Source organism: Vombatus ursinus, unplaced genomic scaffold, assembly GCF_900497805.2.
Source record: "Vombatus ursinus unplaced genomic scaffold, bare-nosed wombat genome assembly UNPS02014813.1, whole genome shotgun sequence".
NCBI lineage: Eukaryota > Metazoa > Chordata > Mammalia > Diprotodontia > Vombatidae > Vombatus > Vombatus ursinus.
In genome coordinates, this window is record NW_020954591.1 from 9,658,043 (window position 1) to 9,671,159 (window position 13,117).

The following is a 13,117-nucleotide window of genomic DNA, read 5'->3' on the forward strand; positions in this document are numbered from 1 at the left end:
GTCATCTATGCCATTCAAAGACTCCTTTTAAAAAATTACATTTTCAGCACAGAATCCCCATATGAAGTCCATTAATAAGCCCTGTCATGCATTTTATTTAAAGTCCTGGGATTTATAAATTCATATTATCAATATCTATCATTTTAAAACAGTAGAGATCAAAAAGTTGTCCATTAGCTGTATTTCTAATTATCTAAATTGTAGAAACTAAACATTAATTCCACAAAATAAAAAATTAACCCCCAAATGTTTAAAACAGAATTTTGATAATTTTAATTCAGAGATCAGAAGTGCTTTCTGGGAAATAATAAGGACGTTAGTATGTTACATTTTGTTCAAACAAACAATACATTTCACAAACCAGGTTTCTGATTTACATTTTGAGCACAGCCAGCGTGCAGTTTATTTGAAAACATAATTTAATATTTTTCCTAAAGCAATAATACAAATATTAAATTCTAAAAACACTGACAAACATTCAACTATCAAACATATAGTCATCAAAATGAGGTAAATATTCTATGTCATCTGCTGAAGAACTTAATACTGAAGTGGAAAAAAATTCATCAAGAATGTCCGTCTTCAGGGGATTTTCCAAGTTTAATGTTTTAGCACAAGAATTATTCGTTAGTGAGTCCACTTGAACTTCATACTGACTTTGTTTTACAGGACTATAATAATTATGGTCTTTGCTAGGATATGCAGAAGAGAATCCACTGACAAAGTCACCAGATGTTGGCATTATGTTATGGTTATCTACCATCTCCAAATACTCACAATCATTTTCTCTATCCCTTGGGAGTTCTGATGAGGCAACAGTTGTAGTAGAAGACAGTAACTCTGCTAAAAATTCTTCATGAGTTGGGCTATTACACAGGGAAATACTGGAATGTGTGGTACCCTTAGGTTTATTATCTGTGGCATTGATATGATCCTGGAGTTCCATTAACAGGCCTTGCAGTGATTCACATTCATTTGGAGATGCATCCTGGGACAAGGGTTTTGTACTTTTCTTTGGAGGATTTCCATTTATTTGGAGAGCTTGAAGAGTGGCCAGTTTTTGCTTTTTTGCCTTAAGTTTTTTAAGAAGTTTTAGACGAAGTTTATGAGTTTGACTCTCATATGTCCCTGAAGAGATGTGATTTTCATTTCCATTAAAATTGTGCTTAGGAGGTATCCCACCAGAGAGGGGCTGAACACTTTTATGCAAAGATTTAGTCAAAACCTTTGTACCCTCCTGAACTTCATCAGGTATTAAGGATGCACTAATATTTGATGGTAAAGAGTTATGAACTGGAAGTGAGTTGCATGCAGAACTGGATGTTTTCTTGGGTGCTTGAGGACTTGTTTGATTTGTTATACCTTTAGGTTTAAAGCCCCGAAAATTATTTGCCCTTTTAACCAGAGAGTTCAAGTCAGTTGTCTTTTGCAAACGGACCTTTCTTTCATTAGCTGAGGCACAAGATGGCATAAAAGAAACTCCCTTGTTTAGTAATCCTTTTACCCAACTTCCTACAAACTTTTTTTTCTGTGACTGGGATTGTGAAGAATTATGTGTTGAACCCAGGACTACACTTTGGGAATCTCCTATACTATTTGCTGTTTTCAAATTAGATACTTGAGATAAGACACTTTGTTTTGATACAAGTTTTTCAACCTTTGATGAAAGGACTGGATTTGACATAGCACCCTTCTCCAAGGCAATGGGAGAAAAATTAACTTTTGTCTCTTGAATTTGTAATGGCTTCTCTCCTTCTGGAAGAGTAGTCACATGTACTGTGTTATTCATGCAGATAGTATCTGAAGTATTTTCTGCATTCAGCTGATCCAATTTCAAATCAATACTAGCATTCTGAATTAGGATACTAGTAGGCGGAATTTGAGGTTGGACAGGTGTTTCCCTACATGGAGCTAACTGTGAAGAAGCTAACACTAATTCTTGTTTTTGCAAAGTGTCCATTTCAGCAACTGCCTTATCTCTTATCACGGACTGATCTTCTATCACTGGCTGATTTTCAATTAGATTGCCCTCAGAATCAACATGAATTTCTGTGAGTGTTAAAGTTATAACATCATTATCTACCAAATCTTCTAGACCAGAAAGTAAACTGTGCTCATGATCTGTGGCTACTACATATTGTGGATCGGTAGTTGGAGCACTTAGAATATTCTCCTGATCAAACGCTGAAAACATTTCAGTGGCAGCATCACCACCAGAACACAAAGCCAGAGATTCTGGTTTAGAATCACTGAGGCTGAAACTTTCTGTCTTTTTAACTGGAAATTCTACATTGGATTGATCTACTGTTTTGGAAATGTTCCTTTCCCAGATAACAATGTGAATTTCTGAAGCAGGAACTTCAAATCTCTGATGTCTTTTACAGTATGATCCTTTTAAATCATCACATTCTAGCCAAGTTCCTGAAAAAATAAAGTGAACAATTTAAACACTCAAAGGTTACTCAGTCTGTGTATGTGTAAACTACTTCCCTAAGCTCAAAGTAACTACTTCTTTGCCCTTTTGCTTCTATATTTGACTACTGCATAATCCTTCACAACACTGAGCCTATCTTTATGACAGCACCTGTCTCAGACAAATGCCGAAGGTCCTTCCCTTTAATAACAAAGGCAGTGTTCTTACATATCAATTCTGAAGAACTGGAGCAGTTACATGAGCAGTTCAGTTGTGCCTTGTTCCTCCCCACCTCTTACCCCTTCAATATTGTAAGGGTTCTATTAAGAATTATTAGGAATTAAATGAGTATTGCAAATACCTAAAATTAAATTACCACCCCCAAAATTAGGTCTCAAAAATGATTCCGTTAGAAAGAATTTTTGGTTAACTGAGCTAAAAGAATGAACATACAGATATAAATGGCTAAGTTTTTAAATCCTGTTAGAATATAACAAAGAACCTGTTTGTTTCAAGACATTTTCAATATAACAAAATTCTAGTAGAATTTCAACAGTTTCTTTCAGGTAACTAACTGTAAGCTGTTTAAAGTCTCTATAGTCTATATCCAAAGTCGCTGATACTTAGAGGCAGAAAGTGTCTCAAGTCAAATTCATTCTTTTAACCTCTTTGATTACTGAACTCTTTTTTGATTCTTTATCTTCTACCATTCAGCAGATAAAAAGAAAATACCATGTTCCTGACAAACAAAAAAGCATTTTTGCATAGAAAGAAATAAGACTAGAGCCAATGACTTATTTATTAGCCAAGCTCAAGGACAGGCACTGAACAACAAATATGATCCTTTATGCTCCCTATGAGTTATTTCAATAAGTAGACTGCAATCCACATCATAGAGTGAACATTGGAGCAATATAAAGAAATCATTGCCTTCCTTTTTCCCCTATCTCTTTTTCAATCTTTCACATCTACAACTTGCTGAAAAGAGTGAGACAATGAGGAAACAGTAAATAGGTTGATGACGATGGTGGCACTCACCAAGTAACATAAATTTAAGTTGCTGGAAGGTAGGTTCTATTTTTTGATTTTTGTCTTTGGAGCCCCATAGTGCCTCATACATAGGAATCACTTAATAAACATTTATTGAAAGCATGAGAAGACACCTTCCCCAATCTTTTGCAGAGGTGAGAGGTCCTGAAGTATGGAACACTGCATATATTTTCCAGACTTTTTTTGATGTATTGATCAAAACCAATTAATTTTTTTTGTCTTCCTCTTTCTACTTTTTTTTTCCTGTCAAAATGCCTTTTCTTATATGGGATAGCTCTCTGAGATGGGGAGGAGAGATTCTGAGAGAAATTTAGGCAATGTAAAAATAAAAGAGATCAGTAACATTTCCAAGAAAATAAATGCTTGTTGAAGACCCTCCTCTACAAATTGCTTATTGAGAATGGAATACAGCCACTGGCAAATATCTGAATTTCACTTCTGGGAGTCAGGCTTAGCACTTTCATGAGCTTAGTCTAAATCAAGCGGAAACCCTTTGCTTAATAATTATATCTGAGAACAGATAAACCATAACAAAAATTTGTTAAAGAGGTTAACAGAATTTTTCTTTAGCTATATTTCTATATTTAAGACCTTTGGTGGAATGAACAAATTCTCCTATCTGGTTGTTCCTTTACATGTGGAATGGATGTATGTATGTCTATGCATGTATTATATGTATAAATAAACACACAACTAAATTATTAAAGTCTTTTCCTATTTAAAGGTAAGGATAAAAAAAGATTGCAAACTTAATAATGTGAATTCTTAACTACATATACAAATCAGCCAGCATTATCAAAAGAATACTTATTATTGTCTATTTTGACAAATACTTTAAAACTTCATTTTTAATAGCATGAATTACAAAAATCAAGTTGAAATACTTACCATCGGAATTCAAAATCCAAGTTATAAAATGTTTTTCATTCATTTGATACTGAATCACACAAGTTATTTGGTAGAAAAAGCCTTCAAAGTGAAACGAATAGAACTGCAAGTCATTACGTGGCAAGCCTTCTACAAAGTGCAGCATAAATACTGAAGACACTCTGGAGGGAAACAGAAAAGAGAAGTCAAACAAATAATACCATATGTCTTGTTATACAAAAGGCAGTCGGAAGCTAACAAGTCACATACAATTCATTTTCAGGGCTGACTGCTACCACACTGAAGCAGTAATTTTTTTTTCTGAGACCCTCCAGATGTGTTTCTTAATTAGAATTGAAGAACTCTTTTAAAAGTATGTAACACAAAACCTTCCTCAGAAGGGTTATCACTCACAGTTGGAAGCTATCATGCAATAAGGTTCTATCACAGTCCATTAAGCAAAAATTGCTTTGCAAAATATACCCATTATGTCTTATAAGGAAATCTCTAAGTAGCCACAGCCACCTTGTACAATCAAACTCAGACCCTCAAACACCATTCTCTGAGATTTCTCCAAATTAGTTGTTCTAACTGGTAGTTTAAGAAAATAGGAATCATCATTTTAAAATATAAGGAATTCGGTGAAAATGGGAAGAATGTTATAAACTGAGGCAGAGTGAAGTAAATAGAATTAGGAGAACAACATCAACAATGACAAAGGAAAAAGAATACTAAATACTAAAAGGAAGTCAAACCCCGAGCCCCTATTATTACTAATCTTTGTCTTGGTGAACAGATCATGAAACATATATCCCTTGTCCTCATAAAGTAGTGGGGATAATACAGATAGATTGTCATGCAATGGATCACTGTACTACCTGGTTCTGTTTAACAGTTTTTGTTATGTGCTTGGAGGCGAGGGAGAAAGGACATTTGCAGAGTTTGGAAAAGAAGGGTGATACAAAAAGAAATCAATAAAACCTCTTTAAAATATGCCAATTTGACATAATCTTATGCTGCAATAAGGGAAGAATACTATCCAGGTCAAGGGCACCTAGGTGCCACAGTGGATAGAGTGCCAGGTCTGGAGTCTTCCTAGACTCCTCTTCCCGAGTTCAAATCTGCTTCAGAGACTTATTAGCTGTGTGATCCTGGGTAAGTCACTTAACCCTGTCTGCCTCAGTTTCCTCATCTGTAAAATGAACTCGAGAAGGAAATGGCAAACCACCCCAGTATCTCTGTCAAGAAAACCCCAAATGAGGTCACAAAGAGCCAGACCTGACTGAAAATGACTAAACAAGGGACTTCTTAGTCTCATTCAGAATATTGCATTCAGGTCTAGGAACAACATTTTAGCAAGGCTATTGATGAGCTACCCAAAAAAGGCCAATCAGGATAACAGAGGTGAGGACATTTAGATGTCTGAAGAATTGTCACTTGGAAGAGGGATTAGATTTCTGCTTGGCCAGAACTAAGGCACAACTAGAAGCAACATAAAGAAGTAAATCTAGGGGCAGCTACGCGGCGCAGTGAATAAAGCTCTGGCCTTGGAGTCAGAAGGACCTGAGTTCAAATCTGGCCTTAGACACTTGACACTTACTAGCTGTGTGACCCTGGGCAAGTCACTTAACCCCGATTAGTAGTAAATCTAGATTTGATGTTTGACAATTACAATAATAACATAATTTCAGCAATACTGTTTCCCAAGGTGACGTGACTGCAAATTAGTATGGCTGTGTTGTGATGGTTTAATTGTATGATAGCAAGGCATGGAATACAGTGGCAGTCAGCAGCACACGAGGTGATGTGAAGAAGAGGGATGAAGTAATCCAGGAATGAGTTTTGGAAAGGAATGAAGGGCAACAGAACAAGGGGTACAGGATTCAAGGAAGGAAGATAATGTGAAGCTGAACTTGTTAACAAGACTGTCATTACTGAAAGGAGGAAAGTGAGGCCAGTTGGGAGAGAGAGATTGTGAAAGGCTCTGGATAGCTCCTAACAATCAGAGCTAACCCAAAGTGGAATGGGCTGTCTAGGGAGGTACTGGAGGCTTGATGACCACTTGTTGAGTATGGTATAGCAGGGATTTTTGTTTAGGTACTGATCAGACTAAATGGCCTATGATCCCTTCCAAACCTGAAATTCTGTAAAATTATACTTGGAGGAAGAATTCAACTTGCAAAAACAAAAGAATGGAGGAAAAAAAACCATTGAAATAATTTCTTGGGAACTAAAGTTCATAGCAATTCCAAAATTCTATCTCCAGTACTGCTAAAAAAAGAATAATTTGTCTCATCTATAGATTATCGTTAAATCAGCCTTAAGCTGGGTCCTGAATTAAGTATGAATGAAATGAATCCTTTTTCAGCCTTTAAGAAAACTGTCAAGTGTAAGTGTCCCTTCTACTAATTTTTCAAAAGCTGCCAAAACTCAGTGTCTCAAGATGTTCAGCTGAAATGGACTTCATAGTATTTCTTAACATTTCAGATTAATCACATAATTATTATGAATTACTCCTAATTACACATTCAGCTGGAAAGCAATCAAATCTTCAAATTACAAATGCCCCTCAATATATAGAATATATTCCTAAAAATTTGCCTATACAGCAAAATCCTAGATATTAGATCCTATTTCCCCTATTTTTTTCCAATTATAATATTAAAGATGTATTTCTTTCCAAGCCTTTAGCCCCTAACTCTCCACTTCTCACTATGTTTCACTTCTGTTGATGTGTCTCACTATGTACCAAAAGAGTCACACCATACCCTACTGCTGACTATATGAAGCTACCTGCAGGCTGAATGATGAAACTTCTTTTAAATCCTTTGTTCTTCATTCATAAAAATAATAACTGGTCTGTATCAGCTTAACATCTGAAAACATTCTTTTCTCAACTTATTTTAACCAATGAAGTAAGTAAATTCCATTAAATACAAAGAAATAGTTTGTAGGAAAACCTGAAGTCATTTTAATTTTTTCCAGTTTTTAAACTTTAACAACTTGGGTTGGACATTGTATAGAAAATAAGCTTAGGAAATAGGAGATGTGTCAATCAGTAAGCATTTATTAAATGCCTTCTATGTACCAGGCACTGTGCTGAGTACTAGAAATATGAAGACAAAAATTAAACAGTCCCTGCCCTAAAGGAGCTTATATTTTAATAAAGGAGACAACATGTACACATACATAAATACAAAATAAGTGGATCAGGTAAGGCCTCATTGAGGAGGGGGTATTTAAGTCGAGCTTTGAAAGAAATAAAAATTCTAAGAGGCACAAGTCCAGAAGTACATTCTAGCCTCTGCAAAGGCACAGAGACGGGAGACAGACTATCATGTTTTAAGGCAGAGCAATAAGGCCAGTTGGGCTGGACCATAGCGTGTGAAACTAATGTATAACAAACGGGGAAAATTGGTTGGATAAATGTTAAACAAGAGAGTTTAGAGAGCAGTCAGACCTTCACACTATGAAAATCAGACACATCTTTTGTGGAACATGGGCTGCAGAGAGTAGAAACTTGATGTCAAGTGACAAATTAGGAAGCTAACATAAAAGTCCAGGCAAAAGGCAACAAGGAAATAATTTCTATTCTAGGAAATGATTTTATTCTCCAGCTAAAGCAGAAGGCAGATTTTAACGATACCCATTTTCTAGATTTTAAATTTAAAGTGACTGTTTTTGGTACTTAGCCTCTTGGTGCTAAGTAGTAACCCTAAGTGTTAGTGCCTAAGGTGAGGTAAAGTAAAGCAAAACTGAATTCCAGTGTTTCTATGCAAGCTTGAGTGGCACTACTTTTCTCCACAGGCAGAGGCTTTCTCCTCACACTGACTCCTTTTCACCTTTTCTTTTCTTTAGTCCCCTGGGTGCTATTCCCTACAATTCAACTCTTCTCATAGTTCAGGACATGCACAGCTGATGTCCCTGAGGCTCAGTGATCACAGAATTCCAGAAATGGGCTCCACGAGTCCCTCTAACCCAAACAACCAACCATCCCCTCCTACCAAACTGCCTTTGTCTGAAGACCTGACGTGCACAAGAACTTACTTCCACTCTAAGGGCTAGTTGTTTTTTTCCCCACAGCCTCTCTGAGGTTGAAATCAAGTCTAATGTCTCTTTCACATTCTACCCCTGTAGAGCTTAGGCTTGAGCTCCCCTCACCATTCCATGCTCCAATTTGTCAACATCCTTCCTCAAGCGTGTCATCCAGAACTGTTTAGGGTCTAGGACTGAGAGATGGGAAGGGAGACTAGCTCAACCCTAGAACATCTGTGGGAAGATGGTATTAACGGAATGGACATTGTTTGTCTTGAGAGAAAGGATGGGATTTCAAGGCCTACATCTATCCAAGTCTACTATCTTAAGATGTTAGCCCAGTTTTTTAGGTAGCAATCCTAACTTGTTCCATAATTTTATGTTGAGTTCAACTGCTTCCCAAGATAATGTCACCAGACTCCTTCCCACAGCAGAGTAGCCACCATGTGCGACGCTAATGATTCAAAGCATATTCAAGGCACAATTGTTCAATGTTCTAGACAAGTAACTTGTCATTTAAAAAAATTCAAAAATTCACTATTGATTACACAAGGTTTTTATAAACTCCTTTTAAAATTTTAAACCAATACCTAAGAATATAAGATTTGATGAAAATAAGCTATAAATGGCATTTAAAGATAAATTTAATATGCTGCAAAAGTAAGAACAATGTTTTCCTGTTTCAGATCTTTCCATAAAAAATGGCAATTATAGGTGAGATGGTAACTTGTGTATTATGCTTAGCATAAATGAAATCCTTATTAGCTGTGAGTATACTTTCCACATTTTCAGAAAACAAGACTGAAAACTTATGAAAATATTAACCATTCTAAACGGAAATCTACCTTTTAACTGAATATTTAAAAGAAACCTATTTTGTAAGTGATAACCACTTATCCAGGAGATGGGTAAGACAACTCTGACTAGTATGTGGGGAACATTTCAACAGAGTCCATGAAAATAACAGAACACTGTCCACAAATAACCAATGAGGGCTAAGTCATAACTGAGATTTTCCTCAGAAAGCAAATTAGCAGAGGTAGGCCAATGACATGACCAAATTCTTGCTAATTTAATTTAATAATGATGTTCTTTTAAAAATGAAATATTCAGCATGTCAATTCATTCACTGAGTTAATCCACATTTACTTATCATAAGCAAAATAAGAATATGATAGGCACTAAAAGAGATAGAAAGATAAATGAGGCATACATAGTCCATGCCCTCAAGATATTTAAAATTTAGTAGAGGAGGTGACATGTTCTCACAGATAACTATAATGCAAACTAGAATGTTAGAGCACAAGAGAGGTACAAACAGGTAGCATTTGAGTTGATAAGCAAGAGCTCATTTTTAGCTGAGCAGCAGGAATAAGGGAAGTATTCATGAAGGAGACGGCATCTGAGATGGATCTCGAAATCTGAACAGGATTTCCACAAGCAGATGAGGGATAAGAAAATGTTAAGCATATGATTTACACAAAGTCATGGAAGTAGGCAGGTTATGTTTGAGAGACTGTTTTCTTTGGTTGAAGTATGTGAAGTAAGTGGTATGGAAATGATGCTGCAAAAACAGATTAAAGTCAGATTATGGAAGGCTTTGAATGCCAAGTAACTGGGAGCCATTGAAGATTTTTGGGTAGAAGAATATTATTATATCAACATATTAAGAAGATTAATTAAGTGCACTAATGTGTAGCATAGACTGATAGTTAGGAAGCTACTGTTATAGCCCAGGTGAGAGGTAATGAGGCCCTGAACTCATTGAAATGGTGGCAATAGACATGAAGAGGAGTGAATAGATGGCAGAGGTGTTATAAAGATAAATTTGACAGTATTTGGTCACTAAAACAGTGAAGAAGAGGTAGGAACTGAAGATAATGAAGAAGAAAGGACAATGAATCCAATTTTAGAGATGCTGCACTGGAGAGGCCAGCAGGATATCCTGGCAGATACATGTCAGAACTTAGGATAAGAGTGGGCAATTGGAAACTGCAAGTTGAAAGAGAAAGATAAGGGTTGGAGACCAGCATTTAGTTATAGCTAAAGCTACAGAAATAGAAGAGATAACTAAGGAAAAGGACACAAAGAGATGAGAGAAGGGACTTGAGAAATGCCTTTATCAAGGAGCACAGGTAGAAGACAGTAAAAGAGAAGCTAGAAGAACTAAGAGGCTTGAGAAATATATCATAGGGGAGCATTACTTTGAAACTGTATTAAAATATTTGTACAGTTTTTAATACTGCTAAAACCTACAATGATTTAGTCTTTAACTGACAATTATAATTTTATCTATCATATTTACAAATCTGGTTACTAAAAGTTATAAAACAGCCTAAGCACTTTAAGAAGATCTACTTTATCAAAGATCCACTTTAATAGCAAAACACAAATGTAAAAGTTCCAGTTTCAAAATTAAACCTACTGCATTAGGATTTTTATTGGACATATACAGTATCATATTGGTTCTAGTTCCCCTTAAGGAAGATTTGTCAAACAGGAGCCCAAACTAGGTATCACTGGTGCTAATTCCTTCCTCTTGCTGCCAGCTGACACAAACTAGGGAAGTCACCTGATTATAAGTAGGATTTGTGAAGGTCTACTCCAAGGGTGGGGAAACTGTGGTCTCAAGGCTGCAGGTTCCCCATCCTTGGCATTCTATCCCACTTCAGCTGCTCCCTCCCCACCAAATGCTCTGAGAAGCTGCTTATGTGCAAAATACATAAGAGGTCCTGTCAGGTCGAGCCTCCTTCAATGATCATTACAAACCATACTTTACCCTATATGACAATATTGAAATTCTATCAATTAAAACAAAATTTTATAATGATAAATTGTATCTTCATGTTTATGGGTTGTTTAACCCTTTACATTTTAAAATACCTACATCTATATACATTTATACTAGAAATTTGAAGAAAACTGAACTTACTTTTCCAAGACCATTCTTCTTCTTTGTAATTTACTTTTACAATTGTTACATGGACCAAAATGGACAGCATCAAGTGGATGCCACTCAGGTATTATGTTTGTGAAGGTTACCAGATTCTTTGAACACCTGGATAAAAGGAGATATATACATTGTTGTGCTCATTAGACGGTTGCTATTATTTTATTTGTGAGTTTAATTCATTTTTGAAAGTTCAAAACTATACCAAATAAAAAAGAAAGTTCAAAACTGCTTTAAAAAAAAAAGACAAAGGACTTTGACTTTTTTCAAAATGACTAAAATCTTTAGTCAATCATAAACATAGTAAATATGTCTGTGTTCACATTAGCTTTAAATATAACAGCTTTTAATAATTTAAAAATTAAAATTAGTCAGGTTGGCAACACATGCCTGTAATCCCTGCTACTGAGGGAAGCTGAAGCTAGAATATCTCTTGGGCTCTAGAGTTCTGAGCTGTAGGGGGTTAAATCAGTCAAGGTATCCAAACTAAATTCTGCACTGAAAGTGAGCTCCAAAGAGCAGGGAGCAGCCAGGCTGACTAAGGAGGGGTGAATTAGCACTTGTCAGAAGTGGAAAAGGACAAAATTTTTGAAAGAAAAAATATAGCTAGCATTTAAGAAGAAAAAATTAGTTGAAATTATGTATTAGTAAAAATATATAAGTAGTTCCATTTCCTTGGTCACATTTTTATAATAAAAGAACGTGTTATTGAGAATTTCATTAGGCAAAGCTACATGGAATTTTAAAAAATTAAACCTAATCAAAAGAATATACATTAACAGCCTCTGAAAAACACATTTTTTTAAACTGTATGTTGTTTGATATATTACTGCAATAGGGAACAAGGGAGGAACAAGCATTTCTTAAGCATCTACTATGTGCCAGGCACTATGCTAAGCATTTTACAATTATTATCTCATCTGACCTTCAGACTGTCCTGGAAGGTAGATGCTGTTAGGATTGACCCTCATTTTACAGTTGAGGAAAGTGAGGCAGACAGCGATCAGGTGATTTGCCCAGGGCACACAGCTAATTAGTAAATTCAAGTCTTTCTGACTCCAGGTCCAGAACACTGAAAGACTTGAGTCTTTAAAAAAAAAATCCACCTTAGAAACTTGGGTTTAACTTATAACAATGATTAACAATGATCAAGTATCATAAATATGCTAAATCTAAAATACTGAAAAGAGAAAACTCTAGAGAAAGCATAGAAAGATATGTTTGATTGTTTTTAAAATGTAAGTTATAAAGATCACAATAGATGTCTTGAGCAAGAGAAATGTGCAAATATATTAATTATGGTTCTCTTACTCTAAATTCTGAAGGCAAATTGATAAAATATGGTTTTCTTTTTTTGCATTTCACATCTAAGTGTCAGCTATTTCTCTCTGATGTACTAGTGGTTCCTAAGTAAAACTTAATTTAGAGAATTAATGTTGAAAATAGAATATTCAACAGAAATAGTAAGTAAATGAATGTGCATGCTGTTTTTTTCCTTATAGCAGACATTAGCTAGTTCAGCTTTTAGCTGTAACAAATATGCTAAGAAAAGTCTGATGACCTGCTAATTTCACTTTTAGCTTTTTGACCCTTTGCCTTTTTTCCTTTCTCATGTTAGTTTTACTCCTAAAAAAAAAGTAGAAGGAGGAGGGGGAAAAGAAGCAAATTAATTTGGCATCAAATCTAGGTGGATACCATAGAAGACTTTTATAGAAAAATGAGTCTCAGTGATATCTTCTGTTACAAAAGTCTCTCAAGTTTTTAGTAATAAGGGGGTCAGTTTAAATGATCATATAGCAAGT

The 13,117-nt window shown here is 35.5% G+C and overlaps 1 protein-coding gene across 2 annotated transcripts in view; it reads right to left on the minus strand.

The window, feature by feature from the left end:
• Nucleotides 1-249: 249 nt before the first annotated feature.
• Nucleotides 250-13,117, minus strand: part of USPL1 (ubiquitin specific peptidase like 1) — a 36,720-nt gene continuing 23,852 nt past the window's right edge. For both annotated transcript variants that reach the window (XM_027835159.1, XM_027835158.1), the window contains exons 7-9: nucleotides 11,298-11,423; nucleotides 4,352-4,512; nucleotides 250-2,421 (exon numbers count right to left, since the gene is read on the minus strand). In XM_027835159.1, the coding sequence (XP_027690960.1) occupies nucleotides 479-2,421; nucleotides 4,352-4,512; nucleotides 11,298-11,423 (2,230 nt within the window). In that variant the 3' untranslated portion in view covers nucleotides 250-478. The remainder of the gene's footprint in view (nucleotides 2,422-4,351; nucleotides 4,513-11,297; nucleotides 11,424-13,117) is intronic.